This window comes from Sphaerodactylus townsendi, linkage group LG15 (assembly GCF_021028975.2).
Source record: "Sphaerodactylus townsendi isolate TG3544 linkage group LG15, MPM_Stown_v2.3, whole genome shotgun sequence".
Classification (NCBI taxonomy): domain Eukaryota; kingdom Metazoa; phylum Chordata; class Lepidosauria; order Squamata; family Sphaerodactylidae; genus Sphaerodactylus; species Sphaerodactylus townsendi.
In genome coordinates, this window is record NC_059439.1 from 39,228,893 (window position 1) to 39,249,015 (window position 20,123).

Sequence of the window (20,123 nt, forward strand, 5' to 3'; positions counted from 1 at the left end):
CAACTTTGGGAAAGTCAGCCTGATCAACTCAAGAAGGGGCTGGATCGTCCTCCTGGTCTCAATTCACTTTTGGGGTGCTGAAGGGGGCCCAGTCTTGGGGAGGTGTTTGTATGGGGGTCCAACTGTCCAACATTGTCCCAGAGGCCAGAGAAGAGGGAAACCACCTGACAGAGTCAGGAGAGGGAACTGAGAGGGAGGAATGGGGTTGTTCATTGTTGGATGGATAGGAAGGCCCCAAAGACTTGAGGAAAGAGGACCTAGGCCCATGGTGGCGAACCTTTGGCACTCCAGATGTTATGGACTACAATTCCCATCAGCCCCTGCCAGCATGGCCAATTGGCCATGCTGGCAGGGGCTGATGGGAATTGTAGTCCATAACATCTGGTGTGCCAAAGGTTCACCACCACTGGGGCTCGGCCAGCAGTTGGCCAGCAGCATTCCAGGGTGGCAGGGAGGGCCCCTTTCCTCTGGAGGGCGTGAGCCGGCGGCTGGGAAGAGCCTCATTCTGGGGTGACGCGGCACACTCGGATGTGGATGGCAGAGTTGTTCCGGGTCCTGGCCAGCGGCTCGTCGCCGTCCCCTTCCGGCTCCGCCACGTCAGCCAGCTCCACAGTGGAGGTGTTGGCCGCCAAGCGCAGCGACCCGCCACCCGTGGCCTCCAGCTGCAGGGCAATGTTGATGGCACGGTTGATGGCCAGTCCCAGGCCGTGGATGCAGATCTCGGCGCAGCTCCCACCGGGCGCCAACAGCTTCTGGCAGCGGCTCAGCTGGGCCTTGAAGTCCGTCTTCATGTTGACGTAAATGTCGCTGCAGCGGCGTGGGAGGCGGCGGGGCAGGCGGCGGCGCAGGGCACACTCCATCTCGGTCGGGTAGCCCAATTCAGCCATGGCAGCTCTGTGGAAAGGGGGGTGGGGGAGGGGGGAGAGACAAGGTGCGATGGTTGTCAAACTGCAGGTGGATTTGTCGAAGGCTTTCATGGCCGGATTCATAAGAACATAAGAACTAGCCTGCTGGATCAGACCAGAGTCCATCTAGTCCAGCACTCTGCTACTCGCAGTGGCCCACCAGGTGCCTTTGGGAGCTCACATTCAACTGGTTGTGGTGGGTTTTCCGGGCTGTGTGGCCGTGGTCTGGTGGATCTTGTTCCTAACATTTCACCTGCATCTGTGGCTGGTATCTTCAGAGGTGTCTCACAGAGGAAAGTCTGTTACACACTGTGTTCAGTGAGACTTCCCTCTGTGATACACCTCTGAAGATGCTGGCCACAGATGCAGGCGAAACGTTAGGAACAAGATCCACCAGACCACGGCCACACAGCCCAGAAAACCCACAACCAATCCAGGCAGATTATCCACCACCAAATTCCCTTCCTGAGAATCACCCATCAATAAATGGGGTACGTGTTATTGTCATTTCACTTCTATATTATTATTTTATGTTATTGTTATATTATTATGTTTATGATGCTGCTGTTATGTTATGATATTTTGCTACTATGTTATTAAACGTTATTATTGTTAAGCCACGCTTGGTGATGTTTTGATATTTATTTATTTATTTATTTGTTACATTTATATACCGCCCTCCCCGAAGGGACTATGTCTACTGATGTTGTTTTCTGGTTTGATGTTGGTTTGATATTTGATTAGTATTTTGTTGTTATTTGCTGGTTGCTAGCCGCCGTGAGCCCTTCAGGGGAGGGCGGGGTATAAATCGAATAAATCAATTAAATGAACGAAAGGCTGAATAAATGACACACTGCCCCAAAAATGCATAAAGGTCTATTAATGCCTATAAGTCTTCAACTCATATCGTCACTTCAATAACTCTGTTTTTACAGATAACAATTTAAGATAATCCAGTTAAGAAGACTGTATGGATATTTCTCAATAGACAAAATTATTTTGTCTCATTAACAAAATTATTATGTGCAGTAGAAGCCTCTTACAAACCCCGGGCTTCTGCAATAAACATACCAAACAAATTACATATATATTGTTGAAGGCTTTCACGGCTGGAATCACTAGGGCGTTGTTGTGGGTTTTCCGGGTTGTATGGCCGTGTTCCAGCAGCATTTTCTCCTGATGTTTCGCCTGCATCATACCTGAAGATGCCAGCCACAGATGCAGGTGAAACGTCAGGAGAAAAATGCTGCTGGAATACGGCCATACAACCCGGAAAACCCACAACAACACCCTAAAATCCATATATTTTCTCAATACAAATAGAAACAAATTAGGGAGAGGTAACCTCTGGTTAACTCATTATTTGGGGTCACCCTCTGCAAGCACAAGTCCCCAGAAATATGCTGGACATTTTGTCGAGTGGATCATTGAGGCTCCTCTTTAAGCAAGAGGGGAGCGCCATTGTCCAGCGTTGCCAACCTCCAGGTGGGAACTGGAGCTGGTCCAGAATCCCAACCAAACTGCAGCCGGCGCACATCTGTCCGCTTCTTCCCCACCCCCCCACCCCCCCCAGTGTCACAAGCCTTTATTGGCATAAAATAAACATACAAAATCAGCATACAAAATTTGCCCATTATTGCTCACAATTATAGACACTGGTACTAAAATACTGAATACTAAAATATATACATGGTCCTTCTGTAACTATAGGACATTCCTTCAGCTAAGTTAACTCACTTAAACGTCATCGGATACTGACAGAAGCTAGCAAAATTACTGCTGGCTATATGTGGTCATAATACATAGACATTGGTTGGTATTCATCTAGAGTTACGTCTATTATTGTTAGCAGAAATTTTGCTACATTCTCACACACTGTGGGATCCATGTTGTTCAACAGCATAGGTATCTTAAGAGCATCAGTTAGATTGTTATACAGAAATGGGATAAGTGCAGATTGTGACATTCTGATTTTTGCAAACCTTACACAATGAAAGAGGGTATGATCGAGTGTCTCCACCTGACCCATATTGCATGGACATAGCCTCCTCTGTTTGTCAATTTGTTGATATCTGCCATAGAGCAGCATAGAAGGCATTAGATTGAATCTGGCCAGTGTTAAAGCTCTTCTTTAATTTAGACCAGTGGCTGCTTTGGGGGGGGCGAGGGCATCCTCCCATGTGAGGCTTCCCCCCCCCCCATGGCAAAGGGGGCCCTGCGATGCCCCCGCCTGCAGCCCCCCCCCCACCTTCCGGGCCCAGGTGCCTCCCCCCACTGTCCCCCTCGCCCGACCCCACCTGGGCACGTTAGCAGGAGCTTCTCCGCGCACGCGCGCCTCCGCCTCTTCCGTTTCCTATCGGGAACGTGGGGGGGGGGGCAGCGCACGCGCCAGGGGGAGTCTGGGCTTGCGCAGGGCGCGCGCACGTGGGGTCGCGGCGCAGGAGCCGCCCCCGAGTCCTGCGCCTCCTCCGGGTGGCCACCTGCCGCGGGGGGGAGGGGGGAGGAGTCCAGGTGTGCTGGCGCGCCAGGTGCTTCCGCCTCAGGGCGGCCCTTTGAAGGCGTGACGCTGCCCCCCCCCCCCAGCCCTGCCGGGGGTCTCGCCATTGGCGGGGGTCTGAGTCCGGTCTCATGGCGGTCAACCGTGCCTGCGCCCCCCCCGTGGCGCCTGGTTGACCCCTCCAGTTGACCGGGGCGACACGAGGACAGGAACGGTGGCGCCGGGGGTGGGGGGTGGTCCTGGGGGCGCACGAGGTGGGCTTCCCCGGGGAGACTCTGCAACGGGAGGACGGGATGCTGTGACGATGCGGACCTCGGTGGGACCCCGAGAGAGACCCTCCCTCGCTCTCGGCTTCTTCTGCCTCTTGCAACAATAAACGTGGCCCTCGATTTCCGACCCCTCTCGCCTCTGGGGTCCCTTCTTGGGCTGGGACTGCGGAGCTGGATAGCTGACATGAAACACCCCCCCCCGCCCTCCCCCGGGGCACGAACACCGCCAGGGATGCGCAAAGGACCCGTCATGCTGCCACGTGGCCAAGGAGTCAACTCTCTTCCTTTCTTCCATCTTGTCATTTTTTCTTCCTTGCCCAATTCCACACACACACACCCTTCACACACATGCACAATGATAGGGGATGCTCCGGTCTCGGGTGCCAGCAACACGTCCTGACACTGAGGAACCTTTGGGAGCTCTTGGGGGGCTGCCCCCCCCCCCCGCCTCAGCCTCCTTTGGGTTTCCTGGTTCCAGCCTCTTCAAGCTGAGCCATTCCTCGGGTGCAGGGGAGAGCCTCCGCCAACACTCAGAGGGATCGGGCCCGACTTGAATCCAGGTCTTGCTGGGATTGTTCCCGGCAATGACCAACGACCCCCCCCCACCCACCCCCAGGCCAGCACTGCTTGAGTACCAGCCATGGCATTCGCCTTCCACCCCCCCCCAAATGTGTTTTCTGCCTCCCCCTCTCCCCTTTGGGTCCTAGGCCAAAATGGGGGGAGGGCATTTCTTCCACCAGGGTGTGTGTATGGGGGGAGGGGGGGGGCTGCACAGCAATTTCCATGGACACTTCAGGGTCCGGTGTGGACTTTTCCACCCAGGGAGGTAATCCTTCGGCACGTTGCAGGTCAAAGGTTGCTGGACAGCCCTGCCGGAGAGGCCGGCCTGGGAGCCCCACCTGTCTGTCCAGCCAGGGCCCTGCTCAGAGGCGGAGCTCCTCCGGCTGCCGATTGCCACCTGCCCCTTCCGCCAAGGCTTAGCGGGGCCACTGTTCTCCCCCCACGGAAAGGACAGTGCCCTTTGCCCTGCGCAACAGGTTCATCTTCTGTTAAAGGGGCAGGGTCTGGTTTCTCCATGCGTGTTGGCAACCCCAGCCTGCTGTAGGGCCCTGGCGGCCAAGAGTACCTGGAGCACAAATAACAGCAGGAGTTGCTCACCTCTAAAGGTGGCCGCCGGCCTGCCCCACAACGGCCACAGCCTGTATGGGCCCCTTGGTAGGGCTGCCAGGCACTTAATGAAACGCCAAGGAGAAGGGGGGGGGGTCCCTGCTCCAAGGAGGAACCTGTGTTTGGCCCCACCCTGGCCTTTTGCCTTGGAGGAGGGGGGGAGGTCTGCTATTCCCTGTCTTTCCTCCGCATTCCTCTCCTTCAGCCTCCTGTCCTCGGTTTCATCAGGGCCCCCAGTCGTTCCACCCCCCCCCCAGCTCCTCTCCGCAAACCCTGAGCTCCTCCTGCCCTACCTGCCATCACCTGGCTGAGGCCAGCCTATCTGGCCACCCCAGGCCGCTTCCATCCAGCTCCGGCCCCTGCCCCAGGGAGATATAAGCGGGGCAGCCAAAGCAAACCCTCCCCTGAGATCATGGTGCGCTGCAGTTGTGGCCAGCAGAGCCCCAAGGAGGGGGAGCCCCGCTGCCTCGCGGACAAGAGGCTTCTGGAGGAGTCCTTCGGCAAGATCTTCCCGGAGCTGGAGCCCCGGGGGTGGCGCCGCGCTAGGCTGCTGCTCAGGGCCTTGAAAGGTAAGCAGACTGGCCCGTTCCAGGCCAGGGCGCTCCTGGGAGGTTGGGGGGCAGCCCAAGGAGGACGGGAACCGGAGCTGGGTCCACTGCCCCCCACCCCCCAAAGCAGCTTCCTCCTGGAGGGGAGCTGATCTCTATGGCCTGGGTATCGCTTGGAACTCTGGAAGATCTCCAGGCCTCCCCTGGAGTTTGGGAACCCCAGGGTGGTGTCAGACTTGGCCCCAAGGAAGCTCAGCTGCAGGCTGGACAAGGACGGGAGGGTCTTAACTGGCCTGCTTCTTTGCAGCCCTGGGCCTCTGTGTCTGCTCCCCTATCCTCCGGTTTGGGGAGGACTGGATCTTCCTCTTCCTCCTTGGCATCTCCATGGCAACCATCAGCTTCGGCCTGGATGTGGCCACCTCCAAATTCCAGCGAGGTGAGCTTTCCCCGTCTCCTTGCAGAACATCTGAGGAAGGTTTCTGTGCGACTCCAAAGCTTGCAGATTCCTCCCTTCCCCTGCCTGCTGCTCCAGCAAAAGGGCAGAAAGTGATGTTGGCAGATGACGGTTGCGACCGAGCTTGTATCCCTGAAGCTGGTGCTGCTGCCAGACCAGAACCCCGACCAGGAATGGCTGGTTGGTGGGGGTCGTGACTGAGGCAAGCTCCCCCCACTCTGAGCCTTGGTTTGAAGGGCACGAACTCTTGCCTAGAGTGGGTGAGAGAGGCCTGCAGCCTTTGTGCTTGCCTGAACAGCTGAGCCTGACCCCCAAGCGAGCCCCGCACAAGAGTGTTTGTGGGTCCGGTGGAGGAATCCGGTCTGAGCAAGAGGGAAATTCCTCCTCTGCTCTCTGGTGGATCGGAGACTCCCCGGGGCGACCTTGCTCGTTCCAACAAAACCAGTAGTTTATTTTGGGAGATGGACCTCTTGCTTTCCCAATAACAGACAATTCTGGAAGTGAGGAGCAGAACTTGAGACTCCTGCTGCCTGCTCTGCCAGGGGGTGCTCCTGCCAGTCCTGGGCTCCTTTGGGTGGGGAGGCTCCCAGGCTGGGGGGGGGGGGGGTTTGTGTGTAGGATTCCCTTCAGTGGTGGGATCCAAAAATTTTAGGAACAGGTTCCCATGATGGTGGGATTCAAACAGTGGCGTAGCGCCAATGGGGCTGGGCGGGGCATGATGGGGGCGTGGCCGGGCATTCCAGGGGCGGGGCATTAATAATTTCTCTGTTACTGTAAAAAACTCTTACTGTAAAAAAAAAGTTCCTAATTTCCAGCTGGTATCTTTCTGTCCATAATTTAAACTCATTATAGCAACTAAGTCCTATCGTCTGCTGCCAACAGAAACAACTACTTCTCCTCTAATTGACTGCCTGTCAAATACTTAATACTTTCAAATACTTAATTTTGTTTCTAGGAATCAAAAGGAGACTTTCCTTAAACAAGGAATTTCACCGTATTTCTAAAACATGTTTTTAAAACAGCCCAACAGGAGCCCCTTCCGCACATGCAGAGTAATGCACTTTTAATCCACTTCCACCATTGTTTGCAAGTGGATTTTGCTCTTCCGCACAGTAAAATCCAGCTGCAAAGTGAATTGAAAGTGGATTGAAAGGGCATTATTCTGCATGTGTGGAAAGGGCCAGGGAGAATTATCCCGTTTTCTACCTTCGCTAACCAGCCACATAGGAAACAACAGGACTTCATCATTTTTGACCTAATGGAATTTCTAACAGAAAAGCAGACCCAATTAGTAACCCCCTCTCGGCACACACAAATAATTAGTAACCCACTCTCGGGAACTGGTGAGAACCTGCTGGATCCCACCTTTGATTTCCTTTCTTTGGAAGGAGTAGACGCTCCCTCCAGTAACACCGGCTGTTTGGTAGCTTCCGAGAGTAGCCGTGTTGGTCTGCAGCAGAATATCTAGACTGGAACCCAGTAGCACCTTTGAGACCCACAAGCGGTACAGATGAAGCTCCAGAAAATCTTGGGGGTCTTCAATGTGCTATCAGACTCCAGTCTAGCTCAGCTGCTTAACAGGGGTCCCTTTGGATGTAGCGCATCGGTGGTTTTGGGGTGGGGTGCAGACGACGTGCTCTGCTGCAAAGAGGTGCATGGCTGTAGCAGCCTGGCCATCTGTCTGTCGTCTCTCCTTGTCTCTCCCTGCGGCCTTCACAGTTAGCCTCTGGGTCTACGACGGCCTGGAGGGCTACCACCACTTGCAGTATTTCTCCTGGACGTCGTACCACGTGGCTTTGATGGTGTGTTCTGCTGCCGCTGCCAAATACATCTCGCCCCAAGCGGCAGGTGAGTCCACCTTTTGCCCTGTGGTTATGCTCGGCAGGTGGAGTGGGTGGGACTGCCATCTGGGGGGGGGGAAGGGGTCCCCAAACCTCCCTGGCCAGCCCTGCCTTCCGAGGCCGCTTGATGCTGCCTGAGAGCCCAGACTCTCCTCCGGAGGTTGAGCGGAGCTCCTGTGCTGAAGGCAGCCCAGCCTTCCAGAGACCCCGAGCGGAACTGGACGCCCCCCTCCCTCCCCACAGGCTCTGGGATCCCGGAGCTGAAGGTGGCCCTTCGAGGGGTGGTGCTGCACGAGTTCTTCACCTTGCGGACCTTCATGGCCAAGCTGCTGGGAATAATCTGTACCTTAGCCGGTGGAAGCACCATCTTCCTTGGGAAAGTGGTGAGTGGTGACCCCACAGGAAGTACTTTTGACCGTGGCAGCTCCTTCCGTGGTGTGGAGCCCTTCATTGTGCCTTGTGTGATTTCTGGAACCACCATCTGTCTCTCTCCCAGAGGATTACAGGGGCTGGGGGCAATGGTGGGATCCAAAAATTTTAGTAACAGGTTCCCTCGCCAGCCCGTGCTCAGCAAAGGGGGCAGAGGCGTACCTAGGCAAACCTGAGCCCTGGGCAAAACCTGAGTTGGATGCCCCCCCCCCCCATGGGCAGCCACCCCACCACGACCCAAAAAAATGTTTTTGCCCCAGGTAATTTCTAAATCATCATCACATTATAGAAAATGCCCCAACTCACAAATCTGCGCACAGCAATGGTGAAACACACAGGTTCTTTGATAGAGACGGGCGAGATAAAAGGCACGACAGGCTGAGAATCCATGAATTGCAGTACCTGAAAGGGATTAACCCAGTTCAGGGAGTTGCAATATTAGTCGCAATTGCTATATGGAACCTTCACGTTCAAAGGCAGGATGCCTCTCGGGGAGGCGAGGGCGTGGAGGCGGGAAAGCGGACCCCATTTGTAACCCCCTCTTGGCACACACAAATAATTAGTAACCCCCTCTCGGGAACTGGTGAGAACCTGCTGGATCCCACCTCTGGCTGGGGGTCTTCAGGGCGGCCAGGGGGACGTTGGGTGCCTGTTTGTGTAAGGGAGGCTGGGGTGGGTGGGCGATCTGGGCAGGGGTTCCTGCGGCACTGCAGTGGACCACTGAAGGCTGAGCACACCTTGAGTCAGAACAACCTCTTTAGCAACTGCTGTTATGTGGACTCGAAACTTGGTGGTCTGGTTTTTTTAATTGAGTTTGTGCCGTGTATGAAAAGCTGTGTATGAAAAGGGGAATTGTGGAATGGGAACTGTTGTCTGAATCGTGAAGTGTTGTTCGCAGGTGTGTGTATGTTTACACACAAACGAGGGGCTGGGGGGGCTTTACAGGAAAGTGGTTCTAAAGGGAGGCCCGAAGGCCTTGAAATCCAAGAGTTGGATGTGTTGGGTTTACTGTGGAGGAGTACAAAGGAAAACAGGATCTGGTCAGGAGATCCCATGTGAGCTGGTGTGAGCCTTTCCCAGCCGGTAAGGAATTGCCTGATCTGGTTGGACAGCTGCCTGCCCTCGGTCTCTGTTGAACCCAAGCCAAGAGGCATCACAGCATCCATACCTGCATTCTTTGCGTGTTCTGTGCAGTGACTTGTGGTTGTGTTGTAGGGTTGCCAACTCCAGGCTGGGGAATTCCTAGAGGTTTTGTAACCACCGTCCATCTCTCCTCCCGCAGGGGCCCTTCGTCCACATGGCCACCATCTTGGCCACGCTGCTAGGCAAAGTCATGGTCTGGTTTGCAGGTTCCGCTGAGGTGAGTGCAGAGATCCAGAAGAAGAAGAAGAGTTTGGATTTATATCCCCCCCTTTCTCTCCTGCAGGAGACTCAAAGGGGCTGACAATCTCCTTGCCCTTCCCCCCTCACAACAAACACCCTGTGAGGTAGGTGGGGCTGAGAGAGCTCAGAAGAGCTGTGACTAGCCCAAGGTCGCCCAGCTGGCGTGTGTGGGAGTGCACAGGCTAATCTGAATTTCCCAGAGAAGCCTCCACAGCTCAGGCGGCAGAGCGGGGAATCAAACCAGGTTCCTCCAGATTAGATACACGAGCTCTTAACCTCCTACGCCACTGCAGAAGAGCCCTGCAGGCAGCCCAGATCCTGCCGTGGCCACGCCCTTCCGCATCCCTGCTCGTGCGCACTGTTGTGCGTCTATCTCACACCCTTTTGCTCCTTCGCAGAACCCGGGGCGCAAGTACGAGCTGCTGATTGCGGGGGCTGCTGTAGGGGTGGCGTGCTGTTTCGTGGCACCTGTTGGAGGTAACCGGGTTCTCCTTTAACAGCCTGGGTGGGGTGGCGGAGTGGCATGTGTCGGAAGGGTGGCTGCCTCTCTCCCCCTCCCACACCACTCGTCCACCATGAGCCGTGGGTTCCTGTCCCGCAGGGGTGCTCTTTGGAGTGGAGGTCACGGGCACCCATTTTGCTGTGCGCGACTACTGGCGTGGATTCTTTGCCGCCACGTGTGCAGCCCTCACCTTCCGCTTGCTGGCTGTGCTCAACAACACCAGAGGTGAGTGTGGCACGTGGTCTGTGTGCGTACGCATGTCTGGATCCTGCCCCTTGAACAGGGGTCGGATGTACATCCTTTTCACCTCCTTCGGCTCCCCTTCCTGATGGACAAGCGGATGAAGGAGGTCTGGGCGTTGCCAGCAGGCCTGGAAGAAGCAGCCGAGCTTCACTTCCTCCTGGGAGGCTCAGGTTTTTTACACACCTGGAATCATGCGCGCCCCAATCTGCTTTGCAGCTGGATTTTACTATGTTGAATGGCAAAATCCACTCGCAAACAATTGCTCACATAGATTGAAAGTGCATTGCGGAGTGTTGTGTGTGGAAGCCCCAAGTGGTCTCCCCAGCTGCCTTGCTAATTCTGAAGTGGGTCCTGGCCAGCGCATGCCCCCCCCCCGCTGATTTACCCCACCCCTCCCCTCCAGAGACCGTGGCAGTTCTCTTCCGGACCAGCTGGCGTGTGGAGTTCCCCTATGACCTTCCGGAGCTGCTGTCCTACGCCATCCTGGGGTGAGTCTTGCGAGGTGGCCTTTGGCTCTAGCCGTGGGTCATCTTGCCCACGGTTGGGGTAGTGGCAGGTGCCATGGGCTGTCCATCCCAGGGAATGGTGGCATGGGGGTTCTCCGTGGTCAAATGCCTGGGGTCCGTCCTGGGGCCTCAAGAAGAAGGAGGAGAAGGAGAAGAAGAAGAAGAAGAGGAGGAGGATGAGAAGAAGGAGGAGGAGGAGGAGAAGGAGGAGGAGGAGGAGAAGGGAAGGAGAAGAGGAGGAGTTTGGATTTATATCCCCCCTTTCTCTCCCATAGGAGACTCAAAGGGGCTTACAATCTCCTTGCCGTTCCTCCCTCACAACAAATGCCCTGTGAGGTGGGGGTGGGGGGGCGGTGTGGTGAAAGTCTGAGTCGCAAAAGCCTTTAGCAAAGCATTTCCATCCCTTCCTCCCCCTCCCAGAGTCCTTTGCGGAGTCCTTTGTTGCGTCTTTCTCTTCTGCCACCGAAACATGCTGATGCTCTTCCAGAACTGCCCAAAAATCAACTGTTTCATGATGAACAAGTAAAGGCCTCTTCTTCCCCACCTGGTTCCTGTGTGCTGTTGTGGGGGCGGGGGGGGGGGTGGGGGGGGCTGGCCCTAAACACACACGGCACCAAATGCAACAGCCAGGAACTAAAGGGGGCTAGCAGGTGTTGCCCCTTCCCCAAAGGCTCCCAGTGAGGGTGAGACAGCCGGGTGCAGTGGACGGGAGGGGAGGCTGGCGAGACTCGAGTGCTCACACACACACACTGGCCATGTCTGTTCTCTTCACAGCAAAATTGTGTATGCTGGATTTGTATCGCTGGTTCTGGCAAGCCTCACGTTCCCCCCTGCGCTGGGGCAGTATATTGGAGCCAGGGTAAGAGACAGCCTCCACCCACAGGAAGGTCCTCCCCCCACCACGCACGCACGCACGCACGCACACACACACACACAAATTGAAAGGAAGTATCCCTTTCTCCATCCCATGTTTAAAATGTATTAAAAGGGACCAGAGATCTGTGCTCCGTTCTGCTGCAAGAACACACTCCCATTATGTGCATTTCATCTCATGGGGGTGGGGGGGTGGGGGTGGGACTGGCTGCCATTGTTATGCATGTGGCTAGCCAGGGGGGTTCTTCGGTTTCTGCTCTTCCTCTCCCTGGGCGCGGGGTCTGGGGCCCTCTGACTCCAAAGAGAACCTCTCCAGGGGAAGGGGTGTGAAGAACAAACGCCCCCCCTGAGCCTGTGCAGAGTGCACCCAGGAGCAACCCCAGCCAGCGTGCCCGTTTCCAGGGCAGAAGGGAAGGCGGGTCGGCCCGGCCTGGCCCACTTCGTTTCCCGGCTGTTCGGCTCCAGGAGGAACTTCTTGGCCTTCCTGTCTGTCCTCCCTCCCAGCTTTCCATGAAGGAGCTCCTGGAAACCCTCTTCAACAACATGACCTGGGGGCTGGAAGAGGCATCCCTGGGCGGCTTCACCCCCCAGCCCCAAAACCTGACCTACGATGCCAACTGGCTCCAGTGGAGGCACCCCAACGTCTCGATGCTGGAAATGCTGGCCCTCTTCCTCCTTGCTAAGGTGGGCCTCTAAGCACTGGGGGGGGGGGCTGGCGGAGCTGCTCATGCCCAGCGCCATCCCTTGGGCACAGGTGGCAGCACCATGGCCCTCGCTCACAGCAACTTTGCTGCCTCATTTTTGCACTTCTGCGGTAGCCGCTGATTTGCTGTTCTGCCTGCTGCTGCTCCCCACGGCTCACACCACTCTCCCTCTTTCCTGGCAGTTCCTGATGCTTCTTGCTGCCACCACCATGATGGTACCTGCTGGATATTTCCTCCCCGTCTTTGTTTATGGTGAGGAACTCTGCCACCGCTGCTCCGCCTTGCCAGATAAGCCCCGGGTCTACTGAGGGCACTTGGTGCCCCACAGGAACATGCACCAGTCTTGATGTTGGTCTGATGACGCGAAGCAGCCGTTTGTTTGGCTCTTGCTCTGAAACTCTGTAACCCATTGCCCCCCACCCCCAGTGCCCTGGCTCATTCAACAGCTGACACCCCATCACTGGAGAGCCCCCCTGCTCCTGCTTGTATCGCCCCCCCCCCGCCTCCTCTCCAGTTGAGGCTTTCACCCTGCTGTGCCAACAGGAGCTGCTCTGGGCCGGCTGTATGGGGAGATGATGGCCAAAATATTCCCCGACGGCATCATCTCTGAGGGAATCCGCATCCGAATCACACCTGCTGGCTACGCCCTGGCAGGTAAGGCCCCTTTGGGTGGGTGCCCACGAGGGGTTGTTCTCGAAAGCACCCATTAACGACAGTCACTGTCTCCTCCTGCAGGAGCAGCGGCGTACTCCGGGGCGGTCACGCAGACCCTTTCCACAGCCCTGCTGACCTTCGAGTTGACCGGGCAGATGTCTCACATCCTGCCAGTGCTGGTGGCCGTCCTCGTTGCCAACGCCATCAGCCAGCGCCTGCAGCCGTCCTTCTTTGACGGCATCATCATCGTGAAGAAGCTCCCCTTTCTGCCCAAGCTCTCTGTGGGCAAGAGTGGGTGCGTGCCCACAGAGAAAGGGGGGCTCTGGGCGCAGACAAGCAAGGGGTTCTGGGAAGCAGGAAGCCTGAGTCCTCCAGGGAAGATGAGATTTAGGAAGGCCAGTGACCAGAGATCTGGGTTTCCTGGGGGTGGGGGTTGTTAGGGGGAAGCCGCAGAGAGGCTGAGATTCCCTGGTTACAGCTAGATTAGACTACTGCAGTGCACTCCACGTAGAGCCACCCTTGAGGAGGGTTCAGTTGGTACAGAATGCTGCAGCTGGGATGTTGGCTAGAGTGGGCAGAAGGGACTGCGTCAATCCAGTCTTGGCCCCCCTATGCTGGCCCCTGAGTTGTTCCCGGGCAAAACTCAAGGGGCTGGTCTTGACCTTCAAAGATGTATATGGTTTGGGACCAACACTCTAGGAGTCTGCAACCTGTGGCTCTCCAGATGTTCATGGACTACAATTCTCATCGACCCCTGCCAGCATGGCCAATTGGACATGCTGGCAGGGGCCGATGGGAATTGTAGTCCATGAACATCTGGAGAGCCACAGGTTGATGAGAATTGTAGACCATGAATTGTAGTCTGATGAGAATTGTAGTCCATGAACATCTGGAGAGCCACAGGTTGATGAGAATTGTAGTCCATGAACATCTGGAGAGCCACAGGTTGATGAGAATTGTAGACCATGAATTGTAGTCCGATGAGAATTGTAGTCCATGAACATCTGGAGAGCCACAGGTTGGTGAGGATTGTAGTCCGTGAATTGTTGTCCGATGAGAATTGTAGTCCATGAACATCTGGAGAGCCACAGGTTGATGAGAATTATAGTCCATGAATTGTAGTCCGATGAGAATTGTAGTCCATGAACATCTGGAGAGCCACAGGTTGATGAGAATTGTAGTCCATAAATTGTATTCTGATGAGAATTGTAGTCCATGAACATCTGGAGAGCCACAGGTTGATGAGAATTGTAGTCCATGAATTGTAGTCCGATGAGAATTGTGGTCCATGAACATCTGGAGAGCCACAGGTTGATGAGAATTGTAGTCCGATGAGAATTGTGGTCCATGAACATCTGGAGAGCCACAGGTTGATGAGAATTGTAGTCCATGAATTGTATTCCGATGAGAATTGTAGTCCATGAACATCTGGAGAGCCACAGGTTGATGAGAATTGTAGTCCATGAATTGTAGTCCGATGAGAATTGTGGTCCATGAACATCTGGAGAGCCACAGGTTGATGAGAATTGTAGTCCATGACTTGTAGTCCGATGAGAATTGTGGTCCATGAACATCTGGAGAGCCACAGGTTGATGAGAATTGTAGTCCATGAATTGTAGTCCGATGAGAATTGTGGTCCATGAACATCTGGAGAGCCACAGGTTGATGAGAATTGTAGTCCATGAATTGTAGTCCGATGAGAATTGTGGTCCATGAACATCTGGAGAGCCACAGGTTGATGAGAATTGTAGTCCATGAATTGTAGTCCGATGAGAATTGTGGTCCATGAACATCTGGAGAGCCACAGGTTGATGAGAATTGTAGTCCATGAATTGTAGTCCGATGAGAATTGTGGTCCATGAACATCTGGAGAGCCACAGGTTGGTGAGAATTGTAGTCCATGAATTGTAGTCCGATGAGAATTGTGGTCCATGAACATCTGGAGAGCCACAGGTTGGTGAGAATTGTAGTCCATGAAGATTGTAGTCCGATGAGAATTGTGGTCCATGAACATCTGGAGAGCCACAGGTTGGTGAGAATTGTAGTCCATGAATTGTAGTCCGATGAGAATTGTGGTCCATGAACATCTGGAGAGCCACAGGTTGATGAGAATTGTAGTCCATGAATTGTAGTCCGATGAGAATTGTGGTCCATGAACATCTGGAGAGCCACAGGTTGCAGACCCTTGCGTCTAGAAGGACCCCCGATTCCCTTCGGTTTTGTATGTATTCTAATTCTCTTTTGTATACTTTTCAAAAAACTCTTATTTTTGTAGTGGTTTAGTAGGCGGATTTTTCTGGGGCAGGGAAGGTAATTATTTTAATGACTGTGAAATGTGATTTTATCCGGTATGTTATAAAGCATTAGTTACCTTGGTGGGTCTTGTAAGGACAGGAAGATGGGATACAAATGTTGTAAGTAAAAGAAACAAATATTTACTGGCGGAGAGGAGGGTCTAGGCTGGTTGTATCTCAGAGCTGAGATCCACTCTGTGCCTCCCTTTTCCCTCCCAGAGGCCACGATATTTATGCTGAAGACTTTATGGTGACGGATCTCAAATATTTGACCCGAGAAAGCAAATTCAAGGATCTCTGGACTTTGCTCGATGTCTCTGCCCTCAAACAGTTCCCCCTGGTGGACTCTGAAGGTAAGGCTCAGCCCAGACAAGTTTGGGGACTCTGGAGATGCTCTGGCCTCACCCCGGACCTGCTCAAAACCTTTCCCTCCTCCTCCTCCACCCAGAATCACGTGTTCTGCTGGGGTCCATTAAGAGGAAACACCTCTCTGCGCTTCTGTCAGACCAGCTTAGTGCCGAGAAGAGATTTCGGTACCTGCTCAGCCAATCGCCCAGGAGGACTGCCAAGCCGCCGGAGGCTGTGAGTTTCTCCTTGCTGAAACTTTGGCCTCGCTTTAGGAAAAGCCCCAAACCTCATGGGAAAGGGGACTGATTTTAAGTTAACCTTCACCTTGAAATTAACTTCCGCCATCCTGGCCACCATTCTTTCCTGGCAGGGCCTGGGTCTGCTTCCCAGCCTTTTGCTCTAAATCGTCTAAGCTAGGGGTCTCCGTAGTGGGGCCCGGGGACACCATGGCGTCTGCTCTGAAAAATATATATTTCTACAAATCTGAGAAAAGTCCTAGGCTTGCAAAAAAGAAGTGAAATCTTTAAAAAAAAGCACAATGAGTGGTAGAGAGCAGCAGTGGCGTAGGAGGTTAAGAGCTCATGTATCTAATCTGGAGGAACCAGGTTTGATTCCCCGCTCTGCCGCCTGAGCTGTGGACGCTTCTCTGGGGAATTCAGATTAGCCTGGGCACTCCCACACACGCCGGCTGGGTGACCTTGGGCTAGTCACAGCTTCTCGGAGCTCTCTCAGCCCCACCCACCTCACAGGGTGTTTGTTGTGAGGGGGGAAGGGCAAGGAGATTGTAAGCTCATTTGAGTCTCCTGCAGGAGAGAAGGGGGGGGTATAAATCCAAACTCTCTTCTTCTTCTTGAAATTCCCCACATAATAAAAGCAGTGCCTGTAAGAAATGAATGCCCTCTACTGCTGTGGGAATCGACAACCAAGGCAATATTGCCAGCTTCCCAGCACTAGTTTCCTGGGCTGTTTTGCCCCACCCCCACCCCCCAGGAAGGAGGAAAAGGGGAGGGGAGGGCTTATGTGGACTGTCGGGGGGGGGGGAGGAAGAGGAAGGAACAACCTCTTGCAGGTTCCTCAGTTTTCTAATGTTCTGAAAACTTTGGCTCGCTGCATTTGTTGATGCTTCACGAAGAGTCTTTTCAATACTGTCATTTGTAGGAGCTTGGTGGATATGAAGAGAAAGGCAACAACTTAGGTACTGTCCATGGGCTGGGTTATGGGGAGGGGGGGATTGTTGTGGTCAGCTAGACGGGGGGCTCCCTTGGCCCAGTGAAGGGAGGAGAAGAAGAGGCCAACCCTTCCCCAAATCCCGTAACACCAACCCCTTCCTCTGGGCTTGCTTCTTACACAGAAACGTCCGAAGAAACAGAGGGCCCACCTTTTGACGCTGCGGAGACCTCCTGGGGAGAAGGGGCAGAGGAGGTAGGGGGCCCTTGTCCCACAGTCAGTGGCCTCTCCTGAAACCTTGCCGTTGAGTCTTGCCTTCACTGGTGTATTTTCTGATTCCAGCCTTTGAGAGGCGTGGCACGGGGTGGAGCCCATCTGTCCGACAGAGAGAAGCGTGTGCGCTACCACAACATGGTATGTGAAGACGTGGGAAGATTCCACTCTGGGCTGCACCCGATGGGGCGGGCAGGTTGTAGTTCTCTGGAGCCAGCTGAGCCGAAGACCTCTGGAGCAGCAGTGGCGAAGGAGGTTAAGAGCTCATGTATCTAATCTGGAGGAACCGGGTTTGATTCCCAGCTCTGCCGCCTGAGCTGTGGAGGCTTATCTGGGGAATTCAGATTAGCCTGTGCACTCCCACACACGCCAGCTGGGTGACCTTGGGCTAGGCACAGCTTCTCGGAGCTCTCTGAGCCCCACCTACCCCACAGGGTGTTTGTTGTGAGGGGGGAAGGGCAAGGAGATTGTCAGCCCCTTTGAGTCTCCTGCAGGAGAGAAAGGGGGGATATAAATCCAAACTCCTCCTCCTCCTCCTCCTCCTCCTCCTCCTTCTTCTTTTGACAAGACCCTTGGCTTCTTTGGGGGAGGTCCAGAGGTGTCAAGAGGTAATTCCGCTCATGGGTTCAGGACATGGCATTTCTGTGGCCGTGAGGTCATACAAGAAGCTGCCTTGTCCCGAATCAGGCCTTTGGTCCGTCGGTCAGTCTGGTCTGCTTCAGATCGGCCGTGGTTCTCCAGGTTCTCAGGCAGAGAGGCCTTTTCCTATCACCTGCGTTTAACTGGAGTCCTTTTAACTGGAGATCTGGGAATCAAACCTGGGAACTTCTGCCTGCAAAGCAGGTGTTCTGCCACTGAGCTATGGCCCCTCCCCAAAGGTTTAAGGTGAGGTCGAGGGTAAAACACTCAGTGGTCAGGTTGGTCTCCTGGGCGCCCCCCCCCCCAGGTGGTGGGCAGGGTTGGTCCTGGGCAGCAGATATTCTAGGCCAGGGATCTGCAACCTGTGGCTCTCCAGATGTTCATGGACTACAATTCCCATCAGCCCCTGCCAGCATGGCCAATTGCTAGGCATGTTCAGTGCCCCAGATGTCTGAGGGAGGAGGATGGGAAACTGGGCCAGGCTTAACCCCCCTCCCCCCCGGCACGCCCTTTCCCTCCCTCTGCCCACAGGTGGAAGAATGGGAGTGCCACCAGTTGCAGGAGGCTCTCCGTCTGGAAGACCTGCCCATCGACCCGGCTCCTTACCGCCTGCTGGAGAAAGAAACGCTTTACCAGGTGGGGATGGGGCCAGGAGGTCATGAAGGGGGGCGCCCAGGAACTCCTTGACCTCCCAGGGTCGTGCAACCACCTCCACTACTGATTCTGGGAGCGATTCACCTGGGGGCAGCAAGGGGGAGGGGGGATGCTCCTGAATCACCTGGCTGTGTGTCATCCCAAGCGGTTGCACGAAACCTCGAGCGGGTTCTGTGTAGGTGGGCCCACGCTCAGGCCCACGGGGGCTCTCCCTCGTCTGTCTCCCCCAACAGTGCTACGACCTCTTCAGCCTCCTGGGTCTGCACATCGCTTACGTGACCAACATGGGCCGCCTGGTCGGGGTTGTCGGTCTCAAGGAGGTGAGGGACCGAGCGGCAGCATGTGGGGCTTGGAGTGGGATGAAGGGGAGTCTGCACGGATATTCTCAGTAGCTGCCCCACCACTTTGGGCCAGGTGGGGGCTGGGGTTCAAGGTGTGGGTGCAGAAACTCGCCAGATGACTTTGGCTGAAGTGGTTTAAGAGACTTTCACGACCAGACTCAACTGGTTGTTTGTGGGTTTTCCGGGCCGTGTGGCCGTGGTCTGGTAGATCTCGTTCCCCACGTTTCGCCTGCATCTGTGGCTGGCATCTCCAGAGTTGTGTCACAGAGAGAAGTGTGTAACAGAGAAGAGCGTTCTCACTGGACACAGAGGTGTGCGACACACTTCTATCTGTGACACACCTCTGGAGATGCCAGCCACAGATGCAGGCGAAACGTGAGGAACAAGATCTACCAGACCATGGCCACACGGCCTGGAAAACCCACCACCACCAGTGGTTTCAGAGAGTTTGGGTTCCCCCGTGGACTTCGCATGAGCACAGCAGGCTGCCTCACACTGAATCAGGCCACTGGTCTGCCAAGGTCAGTTTGGTCCTTGCTGACGGGCAGTGGCTCTCCTGGGTCTCAGGTGGAGGACTTTAATATCTATCTCATCCTTTCAACTGGAGATGCCGGGGGTGGAACCTGTGGGCTCCTGAGCCATAGTCCCTCCTCTGTGCAGGGCTGAGTTCAGACCCTCACACTGTGCCCCTCTCTCTCTCTTCGCCCCATCAGCTGAAAACTGCCGTGGAGGGCTGTGTCAAGGGCACCTTTGCCGGCCGGGCCCTTCGGCATTCGTACGGACCCGAGGATCAGCAAGAATTACAAGCCCCGGAAGATGTCCGACGCAGCAACTCCCTGGCCTAGAGGGGCTCAGCCCCAGGGGCGCCAGAGCCCCCCCCCCCCGGCCCCCAGCATTTGATCCCCCAACCTCCCTGGATCAGGGTTGAAGCTTGGAGGGAGTGGCTGGTTTTTCTGAACTTGGAGGCAGGGGTTGAAGGGCCATTGTGATACAGTGGTTAGAGTGTTGGGCTAGGGCAGGGGTCTGCAACCTGCGGCTCTCCAGATGTTCATGGACTACAATTCCCATCAGCCCAGATGTTTATGGACTACAATTCCCACCAGCCCAGATGTTCATGGACTACAATTCCCATCAGCCCAGATGTTCATGGACTACAATTCCCATCAGCCCTTGCCAGCATGGCCAATTGGCCATGCTGGCAGGGGCTGATGGGAATTGTAGCCAACTGGCCATCCTGGCAGGGGCTGATGGGAATTGTAGCCCATGAACATCCGGAGAGCCGCAGGTTGCAGACCCCTGGGCTAGGATCTGAGGGACCTGAGTTCGAATTCTCACTATCCTAAGGAAAGCAGGCTGGGGGAACCTCTGGCCAGCCACTATTTCTCAGCCTCACCTGTGTCATAGCTGTGAATACAAACCAGAGGAGGGGAGA

At 55.0% G+C, this 20,123-nt stretch overlaps 2 protein-coding genes across 5 annotated transcripts; one reads left to right on the plus strand and one right to left on the minus strand.

Moving 5' to 3' along the window:
* Positions 1 to 343: 343 nt before the first annotated feature.
* On the minus strand, positions 344 to 3,338 carry POP7 (POP7 homolog, ribonuclease P/MRP subunit). 2 transcript variants are annotated; one of them, XM_048516989.1, is made up of 2 exons: positions 3,203 to 3,338; positions 344 to 894 (listed from the first exon to the last, which is right to left on the minus strand). In XM_048516989.1, the coding sequence occupies exon 2, from the start codon at positions 885 to 887 to the stop codon at positions 501 to 503; it is 387 nt and encodes a 128-aa protein (XP_048372946.1). In that variant the 5' UTR covers positions 888 to 894; positions 3,203 to 3,338; the 3' UTR covers positions 344 to 500. The 2 variants fall into 2 exon arrangements, with proteins under 2 accessions (XP_048372946.1, XP_048372947.1); XM_048516990.1 differs by lacking the exon at positions 3,203 to 3,338 and adding an exon at positions 2,740 to 2,787.
* LOC125444501 (chloride channel protein ClC-Kb-like) lies at positions 3,278 to 19,789 on the plus strand. Of its 3 annotated transcripts, XM_048516957.1 has the most exons (22): positions 3,285 to 5,407; positions 5,694 to 5,822; positions 7,560 to 7,688; positions 7,925 to 8,064; positions 9,393 to 9,470; positions 9,892 to 9,970; positions 10,095 to 10,220; positions 10,642 to 10,726; positions 11,165 to 11,266; positions 11,519 to 11,603; positions 12,122 to 12,301; positions 12,504 to 12,573; positions 12,865 to 12,975; positions 13,057 to 13,270; positions 15,489 to 15,622; positions 15,718 to 15,851; positions 16,776 to 16,812; positions 16,969 to 17,039; positions 17,127 to 17,198; positions 18,228 to 18,332; positions 18,584 to 18,670; positions 19,405 to 19,789. In XM_048516957.1, the coding sequence occupies exons 1-22, from the start codon at positions 5,251 to 5,253 to the stop codon at positions 19,534 to 19,536; spliced, it is 2,457 nt and encodes an 818-aa protein (XP_048372914.1). In that variant the 5' UTR covers positions 3,285 to 5,250; the 3' UTR covers positions 19,537 to 19,789. The 3 variants fall into 3 exon arrangements, 2 of the variants coding, with proteins under 2 accessions (XP_048372915.1, XP_048372914.1); XR_007246222.1 differs by lacking the exons at positions 16,776 to 16,812; positions 18,584 to 18,670; positions 19,405 to 19,789 and having other exon boundaries at positions 3,278 to 5,407; positions 18,228 to 18,295; XM_048516958.1 differs by lacking the exons at positions 15,718 to 15,851; positions 16,776 to 16,812; positions 16,969 to 17,039; positions 17,127 to 17,198 and having other exon boundaries at positions 3,281 to 5,407.
* Positions 19,790 to 20,123: the final 334 nt, after the last annotated feature.